The sequence below is a fragment of the Hesperophylax consimilis genome, chromosome 9, assembly GCF_061612785.1.
Source record: "Hesperophylax consimilis isolate HC1 chromosome 9, BYU_Hcon_1.0, whole genome shotgun sequence".
Lineage (NCBI taxonomy): Eukaryota > Metazoa > Arthropoda > Insecta > Trichoptera > Limnephilidae > Hesperophylax > Hesperophylax consimilis.
The window spans coordinates 20,002,501-20,016,125 of NC_142844.1; the positions used below are offsets into that span (position 1 = coordinate 20,002,501).

Genomic DNA, 13,625 nt, shown 5'->3' on the forward strand with positions numbered 1-13,625 from the left:
ACAAAACCCAATATGTCGGCAAAACAACTTTTGAGAGGGAAATTTTGAACTTTGATTGAAAAAATGGAACTTTACAATCTCCCCCCACATAAATAGCCGATCTTGTAGTAATTAAGATTAAAAGAAATTTTATTTAAAAAAAAATTGCGTATTAAGAAGTAAGCGGAGTATGGAAATATTACTCAAATTAAACTTGATAACAATTTTTTAAAAACCATTTAATGTTTGTATTCTTATTTTTTAAGTGTTTAAAAAATTACTTGAAAATGATTGCCAGATAAAAAAAAAATCGGCAGATCAGCGATTACCAAAGTTTTTCGGGGCTAGTTGTTACTTTTTCAGTTACAAAAAGTAGAAGTATGAAGAATCCAGTAAAGTTGTAATTTTCCAAAAAATACCGACCGGGTATAATACCACCTGTACTTTTTACTTTGTACTTTACGCTGTTGCTTTTATTATTCTATTTAGCTTCAATTATGTCCATTTCAAAGTTCCATATTGACATTAATTTCACTTTAATTTTTAAAAATATTTCGTTTGATTTTGTGTTTTAGTTTTTCTCTACACAACTCTATAAAAAAGCTTCTCAGAATTGCAAGTATTGAAAATCGTTACCTGCTCCTGATTTTATTGTTACTACTCTTTATTCGTTGTTAAATAAATACTGTTGTCATGCGAGTGCGGTGCTGGACCAGTTGGACTGCTGATAGAGCTCATCTGCTTATAGCGCTGATGTGCTAATGCACTGCCATCTATGCCAATCCGTGGTAGGATATTATAAAAAATAATATCCAATATTTACAATTTACAATCATCAATCTACCTTTGACATTTTCTATACACTTTTGCATCTACTATTTCGTGACCTCAGAACCACAAAGATTCATCTGACACACAGCTAACCTGAAATAATAAGCTTTAAACTAAATGTCTGTAAAGCTTATAATTTCAGGACAACACTGTATCAGTTGTTTCATTATTGTTCTAAGGTCTCATTGGCGATGATTTATCTCTGAATTCTGAATAAGGATTGGGTGTTGTCTAAAATTATTTTGTGTTTATATTTTATATTCTTAAAAGTGATTAAATTTACTCGTTCCGTGTTTCTATGACCAATACTAAAATAATTCTTGAATTATGTGGATTAAATTGTTAACTTCCCACTAACCCCACCAACAAAGATTTAATGAACAACCAGTTTAAGTAAATGAGTAGAAAAAGTGCCGGAATCATGAAGGATTCTAATATTGTGAAGATTGCAGTGCAAATGATCAATGAGCCTGATAAAGCTCCATTGCTCATTGAATTTAACCAGCGTACACCTTTAAATGGCATAATTCAAGAGCTGTGTAACTCTTGGGCACTCCTCAATGCTGAGCATTATGCTCTGCAATTTTCAGAAAATAATAATAAAAATTATATTACGGAAAAGAATAGAAATGAAATAAAAAATGGATCTATTTTGACCCTGGAACAGTCACCATCCAAAACGGTCGAAGAAATCCTATATAAAATTAATTCAAACAATGATGACAAAACGGCGGCCCTGGAGAAGCTCTCTCAGTTGAGTGCTGATATTACCTTTGCCCTGGAATTTATTAATAAAAAAGGATTATCCCTGATTGTCACAAACATCGAAGGCAACAAATTTAAATTGGCAGCCCTCGCTCATGCGCTGTCATCCTTCGTGGAACTGATGGATCATGGCGTAATATCGTGGGATATCCTGGAAACACCATTTATCGGAAAGATTGCAAGCTTTGTGAATAATCAATCTGTAGCTCAAGATGCAAAAGTAGTTCAAGCATGTCTCTCAATATTAGAGAATGTGGTATTGAACAGCAGCAGTAAAAGTAGCTATGTCGAGAAAGAAATAACCATCCCCAATTTAGTCATGCATCTGCAATCGTCAGCTGAAAACCAAGTCATACAACAAAACACCATTGCGCTAATCAACGCTTTATTTGTAAAAGCTGATTTATCAAAACGTAAAGTTATGTCTGCAACTCTGTGTTCAAAGCAAGTACGAAATGTTATTTGGTGTCATGTCATACAGGCTCCTGGAAATGTAGGCACTGAGATGGCCCACCAGCTCTACGTTCTACAAACACTCACTCTAAGCTTACTTGAACAACGAATGGTCAAAATAGATCAGCAGGATTCAGATGCCCTGGAAAAATTAAAAGAACTGCGACGCATCGCCTTTGAAAATGAAGGTATCAACACTAGCCTAGACGTCAGCGCCAGGAGGCAAATGGGATACAAAGATTACAAAAAACTTGGATTTAAAAATGACATGAACCCAATAGTAGACTTTGGAGAGGACAATACCCCCGGCATGTTGTCTTTGGACTGTATGATCTACTTTGCCAGAAATCACACAGAATCATACACAAAGGTGGTGTTGGAGAACAGTTGCAGGACTGATGAGCATGAGTGTCCCTTTGGGAGGACAAGTATTGAGTTAGTCAAACTACTGAGTGATATTTTAAGGATCAAAGAGTCTCCCAGTGAACAGGGACAAACATATCACCCCATGTTCTTTACACACGACCATCCGTTTGAAGAATTCTTCTGCATCTGCATTATTGTATTAAACAAGACCTGGAAGGAGATGAGAGCTACAACTGAAGATTTTATTAAAGTGTTTAGTGTTGTCAGGGAACAAATACACAGAGCGCTATTAGCCCAACCGATGGGTCTTGATAAATTCAAACAAAAAATACAGCAATTAACATATGCAGAAATTACACAAATATGGCAGCAGGAACGCACTAATCGCGAAGAATGGGAGTCTCACGCGAGACCCATTGTGGAACTCAAGGAGCAGATAACACCGGAGATAATGAGCCTTATAAAACAGCAGCGACTCGGTTTACTGGTTGACGGCACCAGGTTCACCAAATATTCCATGAGGGGACAGAGGATCAAAGACAAATTCTGGTTCGTTCGTCTTTCACCCAATCATAAAGTTATCCACTACGGAGACTGCGATGAAAAGAGTAACCCCAACTTAGAAGAGCTTGGAAATAAGCTAGCCGTATCTGATATCAAGGGGCTCGTCATTGGAAAGGAGTGTCCGCACATCAAAGACGTTCGTGGAAGAAAAACTCCTCATCAGTTGGCATTTTCAATCACAATTGATTCCACCGACACTACTTCGCTGGACTTTGTAGCACCTGATGAACAAGTCTTTGATTACTGGACTGACGGTATAAATGCTCTCTTGGGAAGTAAAATGGTCAGCAAAATGTGTGAAAATGATTTGGAAACTTTGCTTTCTATGGATATAAAACTGAGGCTTTTAGATGCAGAGGGAATCGATATTCCACAGGATCCTCCGCCAATCCCCCCTGAACCAGACAACTATGACTTTTATTATGATTTAAAGTGAAGCATTTCATTATTTAATGTAGACATATAATATTACAGTACTGAAATAACTGCTTAAAGATATTCATTTTATCATAGAGTATTGATTAATTTCAACTGACTCATTATTTAAAAAAAATTATTACTACATTGATGGTCTAAAATCATTCCAAAACTCTTCAAACCATTAAGACCAATATCGTTTTTACATATATTACAATTATTATATTTGAGGCAGTCAGCGCAGAAGTGAGGTAAACCACAAAAATTCCTATCTGAAGTTAACACTCCTAGTGGCTTTAATTATTGGTACGCTATGCAAAATTTTCATTGTGCGCCATCTGATTCTGTTTTCGTCATAACTTAGTTTTTTGCAAAATTATGTGTATGTAAATTATACCATCTTACCAGATAATGTGTTTAATAATATTTATAAAAATATATAACCTACCGTATGTAATTTTAATGTATTTCCTCAAAATAGCTAGTTATATTCACAAAAATAATTTTTTAAACATATCCTTAAGGATACGCTGGCATTCAAGAGGTTAAATAATGAGTGGATAGATCAACCAAAAAATATAATTTCGCTGTGAATTGTGTACACCTTTTCTGTCGCAGCTTTTGCTTCAACCACCTCCACATTTCATAACTTTAAACGCAATTATCTCAGCTCGACATTTTAGTGGGTTATGTCACTTCTGTGCTGACTGCAGAGCCGGCCCTATGTGGGGCGCAATTGGAGCAGTGTCCTCCGGGTGCCAAATTGCCAAGGCGCTGATAATGCCTAAGACCTAACAATCCTAACACATCGCCCTTGAGATTATTTTTCATTAAAACGGCCCTACACAAAAATACAAATCATCCGAAAATTATTGATTACAGTGATCACCTACCTAGGCGTCCACTGGTTTTGACAGGGGGGCCAAAACTGTACTCGTGCCAGGTACCGCATGGCTCAGGGCCGGCCCTGGCTGACCGCCTCATTTTATCCACTGTATAAGGGCTGTAAAATTTTGATGATACTTCCAAGCTTTCATTATTCATAATATGTTTAAAAATACATTATATTAACTGTAGTTAACCTTTACAAAGCTGGACTCTCTGTCATCGACATTTCATCACCACATTCTTTTACAGCTAGTGTGATTCAGTCGCATACAGTTGTGTTTTTCCGCTTCTCAATAAAATCCAAATAAATGGAATATTTATGGAAATAAGCTTTCAAATGTTATTAGAAATAAACATATTATTTTTGATATATGTATTAAAATTTTTAACATAAAAAAAGTTTTAAAAATGGCTCACCTTACGTTTTTCGTCTAAACATTTAACTAAAATTACTAACAATGAAAAAAAAAAACATATTTTATTAGACAAATGTAAAACATTATTGCAATGTCACTTTTTTGTCGTTTCATAAAATCATAAATTTTTCTCAGTGTGTTAACCTGTGGTTAACTTCTAGATTTGAATATAAAGCGTGGTGTTTTTTTTTTCTAACACCGTTTAGATCATATTTCTAACCATGACAGAAACGGAGACAATGATTTCAAAGAGATCATATGAGCTGTTCCGAAAAGTGAACAAATTGACTCTACGGGTATTAGCTTTTTTTTGCAAAACCTAACAAATTAGCTTCAGGAGTTAAGTATGTAATATTCAAATCTGATATTAGATTTTAAAAGAGCTAATTTTAATTGTCTTGTAAAAAATATCTCTGAAGTTGGCTAATGGAAGGTAACAGATGTGGAGTTCTTCACGACTGAAAGAAATGTTTAGTTTAGAATATAAATTAAGGCGAGGCACAGTAGCAATAATTGATTGGGTGAGGTCTAAACTAATGCAAACATATTATTTAGTGTCATATTTACAAAAAGATACCATCTTAGGCTGTATTGACAAAATTTCCAAAATGTATTTTAATTGTAAGATTAATCTTTATAATTATTCATGTTTGTGCAAGTCAGGTTTTATTATTGTGTATTAGAAAGATAGAATAAGTAAATTATATGGTTAGTAATAATATTATACTTATTTTACAAAGAATTAATGTATTACCAAATTTTATTTTTTTGTTTGTTCTTTCCTAGTCGTAATGCCCAAATTTTATTTTATTTTTTAGTCAAAGCATTTTTATTGTATTTTTATTATAAGGAATAAATCTATTTTGTTTTACACAATCATGTATTTTCTAAATAAATCATAATTCAATGATAGCTCCTACTATTATTTGCGTTCCAACTATAAAATTATTATTACAATGGTCAATGCTTCCTCCAAGGGTAAACGTAACATAAATTATAATCTTCACATTCAGAGATGGTGCTAATTTAATTATTTAAAAACAAAAAAAACTTTTTGCACATTATGCTTATTTTTATATTAACACATTGTAGTCGGGCGCTTCAAACAATAGCCTATAGCGGATGTTTTTGCGATTAGCGCAATAATATATCGCTTCAGCTAAATCTTCACCAGAATGGGCAGAAAAATTATCGGCGAATATTTCCTCATCACTTTCGTTATTATCTGAAGACATTTTTGAAGGGTAAAAGAAAATATCAATTAAATAAATTCCACTAAAAAAAACACGTCTGTTTTGTAACTCTGTATATCATAACATAACTAAAGCACGTGTATATTAGCGCCACTCAATTGCTAAACAATTTTTGTGTTATCTCTCATTCAGGAAATGATTATTGTAATAACATCCTCCGGATTATCTCATAAGAATAAAGGTCCAATGAATTTATAACACGTCATAAAAATATATTAGTGCTACGACCCTCGGTTGAGGCGCAGTAAATAAAAACTTAACTCTGTACGGCGAGCGGTTGTCGAGAAGTTCTCTTCGTGGTTGATATATAATTTAGAGATCTGGACACTGAGGATGTGTATGTAAGATCTGCAGGTGTGAGTGTGTAAGTATCTTGGAGTGATACAAGTTCCAGTGTGTAAGTATCTTGAGGTGAATATATGGATTCCACACAATAACAACTTTATAGATTTAGTTGAATTACTTTATTTAGATAGAAGTACACTTATTTACTTAATTAAATGATAAGTACATTAATGACAATGACAATAATGCGTAGAGGTGCAGCGTGCAAGCAGCACAAGTGATGTTAATTGTGAACCTAGGGGAACAGCTTGTTCCTGTTTATATAGTATTCCACGTCTCTGGGACCGTGAGAGCATTGTGGGCTTTAATCCCTAAGATGCAAAAAAGGGTCATGTGACTAATTTGAATATTGCATCATTGATTGGTTTCCCAAAATAATAGGGTTCCTTTTAAAAGTGCCGAAGAAATGAATGTTTGCCATTATAGCTTACTTTTGGGGCACCGGCTAGGATTAACAGTAATATTAAGATGTAGAAAGAAATAAAGGTTGACTTTAATTACCTAGATTTATAGCATAGGCTGGGATTATAACATATCTCCCCCCTTAAAATGAAAGCAACGGTTTTTTAAGTTTAGTTGCTGTAATTATACTTCAAATTATTTTCACTTGAAGATAGTTCTTGAAGAGGTACATCTTCGTTTTCCAGATTTGTTAAATTTCTGAATGTCATACTTGGTTGGATCCTTGTAGAGGATCGTCTAGGATTGTTACATTGATTATATATCCTGACACAACATTTATTATCGTCGTCATTATTTAAAAAGTAAGAATTAATTATTCTAAAGAATTTACAACATTTCAATAGTTTGTAAACAATAAAAATAGTTAGCATAGCAGATAACGTATAAATAAATATTTGAAATTTTGTTGAATGTTTAATAATGAGTGGCTTTGAATTATATGATTTAAGATCGTCATTGAATTGATCGATTTTATGAGATGCCAAATTAATGTCATCGTGTTGTAAGTTAATTAAGTTTATCGGTTCAAGTTCATTTAAGGTTTCATTATATTTTTTCATATTACAACAATTGTCGTCGACAATGTTTAAAGTTGGAATAGGGTTAACATATTCTGTGATGAGATTACTTTTTGCAATTAATTGTGTGAGACCTGCATAGGCTCTACAATTTGAATTTAAAGTTAATATTCCAGTATGTAATAGTTTGATATCAAAAATATTATTTCTATCTTTACAGTCGATAGTTACTTTAGAAGGATGAGAATAAGTAAAAATCCATTTATTATTTTTTATAGGCTGCCATAAGATTATGTTGCCTTTGATGATCCTACTAAAACATTCATTAGGTATTTCATTAATATAAGCAGACAATAAAATTGTCTCGCATATTGGATCGGAGAGAGTGGATAACACATCTAGATCCTTACATACAAAATTTTCATTGGTAATAGTTTTACAATTATTCTTAAAATTATCAAGGTACACATAAAAAGATTTGTCCTTTGTGATTGCTAAATATTTATGGTTAGGAATAATTAAGGAGAAGGTATTAGGGATATCAATATTTGGAACAGGTAGAGGAACTACATGAAATAGGTTGTATTCCTGCGAAGTTACTAAAGGTATTTTTGTTATGAAGATGAGTTTATCATCAATATAATAAGCAATTAAATCTGATATATCGATTAAAGAATGAATATTTTCGAGTTTTAAACTTAAGGGGAATTCTTTTCCGCTTGGTAAATGTTTAATATTAGAGTTTAGTTCGAAGTAAAGTTGTTGAGGAGTAATTATGTCTGGGTGTAAAATTCCTTGTTTAGAAAATAAAATAGCATTGATTAAGGAATCAATTTGTTCATAAAAGTATTCGGTTGTTTCGAATAAAGAGCTTGTTTGCGAGATAAGTATATTTTTAATTTCTTGCATATTCATTTTATCGTGGTCTTCCTTAAAATAGTTATTTATTTTTATAATATTTTTATTCATAGTATATTCGTCATAGTTAAGTTTAGTAAGGGTAGAATTGAAATTTATGAGAGTCGATTTGGTGACTTGTAATTGTTCTTTCATCAGATTATAAATATGTTTGTCATCTGACATGACGCGTTCAATCGCATCATCATAATATTGCGCATCTTCGGAGTCGAGGGTTCCGAAAACAGCTTTAAATATTTTTCCAACACCATCGATTAAACCGCGTTTTGTGCGTTGGTTGGAAACAAGGTGTGTAATTGATTCATATTTAGTTTTACATTTTTTAATAGTATTAAAAACAGGTTTTAAAAGATCTCTGCAATTGTCGTTAGGTACGTATGATAAATATTTGGAACATGTGCTTTTAGTTAAAGCATAATTATCTTCTAAAATTCGTATTTGTCTAGGGAAGGTACTAATATTTAAGTAGGTAATAACTTTCCAATCATCATTATAAACTTTTAATTTTCCAATTTGATCGAAGAAGAGTCCATTTCCAGTGGTTATTGGTTGGACGTCTTGGGAAAGAATTAAAATAGTCTTGGAGGACCTGGAACAGGAGAGAAAGCGCGATATGGCTTAATTCTGTTAACATGGAATCTTTTTAATGAATTATTTTCCATTCTTATGGTAACATTATGATTATTATGAACCTGTACAATCTTGTACGGTCCTTTCCAATTAGGAATAAGTTTCTTGCTTAATGATTTAGGTTTATTAGTATTTTTTATTAATATTAAGTCGTTAATTTTATAAATATTATTCGATACATTTCTATCGTAATATTTTTTGGATGTCTCTTTGGCATGTCCGATTCTTTCACGGGCAAGTGATCTGGTAATGGCGAATTTATACTTTAATTGATTAAGATAACTTTCGTAAGTTGGGTTTGAATCTGGGTTTTCTAAAGAGCTTGGTAAAATAGGTTTATGTCCAAAGACAAGTTCGTAAGGAGTGAATTTAGTTGTACAGTGAGTACTTGTATTATATGAAAACATAGCTAGAGGGATATAGTCGTCCCAATTTGTTTGGTCGCTATCTATATAATGAGTAAGATAATCCTTTAAGGTAGAATGAGAGCGTTCTAGTGCTCCATTTGTTTGTGGGTGATAAACGGTAGTTTTCAAATGTTTTATTTTAAATAGGTTGGTAAGATGTTTCATTAAATTACTAGTAAATTGAACACCTTGATCTGTGAGGATTGACTTAGGTATTCCATAGTGAGAAAAGAATTTAACGAGGCAATCAGCTACAGTTTCTGTTTCTGTAGAGTTAACTGCATAAGCTTGAGAAAACTTTGTAAGATCGTCTTGAAATGTGACGATGTATTTATTATTATTGACAGTTTCATTAAGTGGTCCGACTATGTCGACCGCAATTCTTTCAAAAGCTTCCGTGGAAGTGGTAGTGATTTCCATTGGAGCTTTATATGCTCTCCTGTCAGTTTTATTTTTCTGACAGTGGATACAATTTTTCACATAATTTTCTATATCATCTTTCATTTTTTCCCATCGGTATCTTTCTTTGATCCGACTGTAGGTTCTGAAGAAACCTGGATGTCCGGCCATAGGGCTATCGTGACATTCTTTTAATATTACGGGAATTTGAGAAGTTGAAGGGTTAATGATTTTATTGTGATTAATATTGATTTTAATCTTTAAGTTCCTAAAAAGATATTGAATAATTTCCTTTATTTTTATAAAAGGAATGGAATCAAATGAGTTTTGGAAGTTCGGTAACGTAATTTCAGTTACACGTTTTTCAATAAGTTTAGATCTTAAATTTTTAAGTGTTAGGAAAATATCTTTAGGAGTTGCTTTGTCGAAGTAATGAGTTTTGGTAAAGCAATGAAAGTAAGTTTTCTTATTATCTGTTGATTTTGATTCATGAATACCATATAAATTTTTTGGTATTTCTAAAAGTTCGTCAGTGTCTGAACAATTGGATAATATTTCAGCACAGAAAGGGTTTTGATCATCTAGATCGATAGAAGTTGGGTATGCCATATATTTTGACATATTATTTATAAAGAATGAATCATGTTCATTAAAACTAAAAATAGTTGGTTCATTTTTATTAGAATAAAATTTCACGTAATTTTCGTAAGTATCATTATTTATATTATTTTCTAAAGGTATTGGTGATAGAGTATCATCTATTTCTAAATTATTTGTAGGTAAATTATTAAGATAAGTTTCTAAATCATCGACATTTATTTCGTCGAGACATGGTTCGTTTAAAAGATCAATAATATCTTGAGAAGGTGAATTTTCATCTTCTGTTACAATGTTTATTGGAATACGAGACAAACAATCAGCATTAGAATTTATTCTGCCTGGTTTGTATTCTATTTCGTATTCGTATTCTTCGAGTTTTAATCGCCAACGTAACAATTTGCTACTGGGATTGGTAACATTCATTAACCATTTTAATGGTCTATGATCAGTGTAAATTTTAAATTTTCTTCCGAAAAGGTAAGGACGGAAATGTCCTACAGCCCAAACAATGGCTAAAAGTTCTTTTTCAGAGGTACTATAATTACCTTCTGCTTTATTTAAAGTTCTGGACGCATAAGATATTGGTAAATCTTCTCCAACTTTTCCTTGGCTCAAAATTGCACCTATTGCATAATTTGAGGCGTCAGTAGTTAAAACAAAATCTCTAGTGAAATCTGGATATTGTAATATAGGATAAGAAGTTAATTTTTCTTTCAATGTATCGAAAGCATTTTGCTGTTCGTTTTTCCAGTCAAATTTAATATCTTTCTTTAGAAGACAAGTTAAGGGTTTCGTAATTTTACTGAAGTTTTCAATAAATCTTCGGTAATAACCAGCTAGACCTAAGAATGATTTAATTTCTTTAGGATTCCTGGGAATAGGAAATTCAGAGACTGCTTTGATTTTGTCGGGGTTAGGGGTAACACCGTCGTTTGAAATTAAATGACCTAAATAAGTTACTTCTTTTCGCATGAAATGACACTTATCTGGTTGAATCTTCAGATTATTATCGGCAAGTCTTTGAAATATAGCTGTGAGTTTTTTAGAGTGATCTTCTATAGAATTTGCGTATATGACAATGTCATCTAAATAGACGAAACAATATAATCCTTGTAAGCCGATTAATGCGTTATTCATTAACCGTTGAAACGTTGCTGGAGCAGTCTTAAGACCGAAAGGCATACGTGTATATTCAAAATGTCCATTGGGAGTAGAAAAAGCAGTTTTTGGAATATCATCTTCGTGCATAGGAATTTGATGAAATCCGCTAACAAGATCTAGTGTTGTGAAGTATCTACAATGACCTAATTGATCTAAGATATCTACAATGTGAGGTAATGGAAAGGCGTCTCCGACAGACACGTCGTTGAGTTTCCTATAGTCTACGACTATTCTCCATTTAGGTTTTCCTGAGGAGTCATTTTTCTTTGGTACAACCCATATAGGAGCTGACCATGGTGAAACACTAGGTTGAATAATACCATCTTCTAACATTTTATCTATTTGTTTATTTACTTCTTTTTTATGTACTTCAGGGTATCTATAATTTTTCGTATGTATTGGACTTTGAGTATTTGTTATAATTCGATGTTTAATAGCATCGGTTGCTGTAAGTTTGTCGCCTTCGAGATAAAATATAGAATTATAATTGTCGCAAATATCTAATAAGGAATTAATTTCTTCCGAATTTAAATGATCTATACAAATTTGATCACGAATTAATTTTTTACGTTTTTTACCATCATTATTAGAATTTTGATTAAAATGGTAAACATTTTCTGGGATAGGTTTTAAGTAAATTTTCATTATATTAATGTCAACATATTCGTCTGTTGAATTCAAAATAGTACAATACGATTTATTATTCGCATCTACTTTGGTTATAGCATTTGCTAAATATACACCTTCAATAGGTATTTTTACGTCGATAATCCCTTCTTTAATTTCAGGGTTTAAAATATCGATTTTAATAAGAGTTTCTGATCTAGGGGATAAAGTAAATATAGGAGTCAAATGCTCATTAGGATCAGAAATATGTAACTTTAAAGAGTAATCGTTAATACGTATTACGTTATTTTTATAATCAATGTTCGCATTTTTGTTTTCAAAAAAGTCGTTCCCTAAAATTCCGTCATAGCCAAGGTTTAAAAAGTCACTATCCACCGCGTGGAGATCGTGAATAATAGTTTCATTGCCGAAACTTAATTTAATTTGAACCATTCCAATAGATTCGATCGATTTTTTCGATCTACTTATGCCATTAATCTCTATAATTTTGCCCGAATTTACGGAAGTACCTTCGCCAAGACAGTGAGTCTTGATGAGGGATACGGCTGCTCCTGTGTCGACAAGAAAATGTCTTTTAAAAATAATACCATTTGTAGGTATTTGAAGAACCACATGACGCAACGTATCTGAATGAGATGGCGAATAATTTATATAATTTTTATTAGATGTTAACATGGAACGTTTGAATACTCTTGAGCCTAGCTCGCGACTTACAGTAGATCGGCTCGAGATTCTACTGCAGATCTGGAGTTTAAATGATTTACCTTTGAATCATTTTTCCTTGGTAGGGAAGACGAATTAAGAGTTGCAGAGTTGTTGGGATTTGGATTTTCATTTTTATATTTTAATACTCTGCACTCATCTATTATGTGACCAGGTTTTTTACAGTACCTGCACATTTTATTATTATAATTTTGTCCCGAATTTGGACTAAAATTTTTATTATAGTTATTATTATAACTTGATCCCGAATTTGGGTTATAAGATTTATTAAAATTATTATTATTATTTTTTACGAACATAACTTTACGTGTATTAAAGTTCGAATTATTGCTTTGATTTTTATTTTTATAACAATTGAAATTGTTATGTCCCGATTTACCGCAAATCGTACATGATTTATTATTAATATTATTAGTTTTAGAGGAATTCAGTAATTTATTTATTCTCTCTTCCTCTAGTGATATTGTAAAAGCTTCATTGAGGTCTTTCGGATTGCGCGATCTCAAAATTGTAGCTATGGAAGGGTTAGTTCCATACATAAATGTTTGCATACCGAGTTCTTGGATGCTGGCTGTTCTGCCTAACATTTCTGCGGGATTATTATTATTTTGATTAATTGAGACTAAGAGGTTTTTTATGCAATTTTCTATCCGTAAAATATATTGAGATACGTTCTCATTGTGAAATTGTTTGCAATTTTGCAATTCCAATAGTAGGTGTGCGTAATGTTTGCGTTCACCGAATGATCTTTTTAATAGATCTTTTAATTCTGACCAATTATTGAGAACGTGATTGGCACATATGACTTCTGCTTGGCCTTCTAATGAAGTTAATATATATGAAAGGAGCGTATTCTGTTGATTAGGCTGAGCTAGTAATACAGCACGGTCGCAATTAGTTAAG

At 32.4% G+C, this 13,625-nt stretch overlaps 1 protein-coding gene across 1 annotated transcript; it reads left to right on the forward strand.

Annotated features, from left to right (window-relative positions):
• The first annotated feature begins 963 nt into the window (after positions 1-963).
• Ced-12 (engulfment and cell motility Ced-12) lies at positions 964-4,793 on the forward strand. Its single transcript, XM_089635340.1, has one exon. It carries the CDS (start codon positions 1,208-1,210, stop codon positions 3,392-3,394), a length of 2,187 nt encoding a protein of 728 aa, XP_089491466.1. The 5' UTR covers positions 964-1,207; the 3' UTR covers positions 3,395-4,793.
• The last annotated feature ends 8,832 nt before the right edge of the window (positions 4,794-13,625 follow it).

Coding starts and splice junctions, on each gene's coding strand:
- Ced-12 (XM_089635340.1), top strand. CDS start 1,208: ATGAGTAGAAAAAGTGCCGGAATCATGAAGGATTCTAATATTGTGAAG.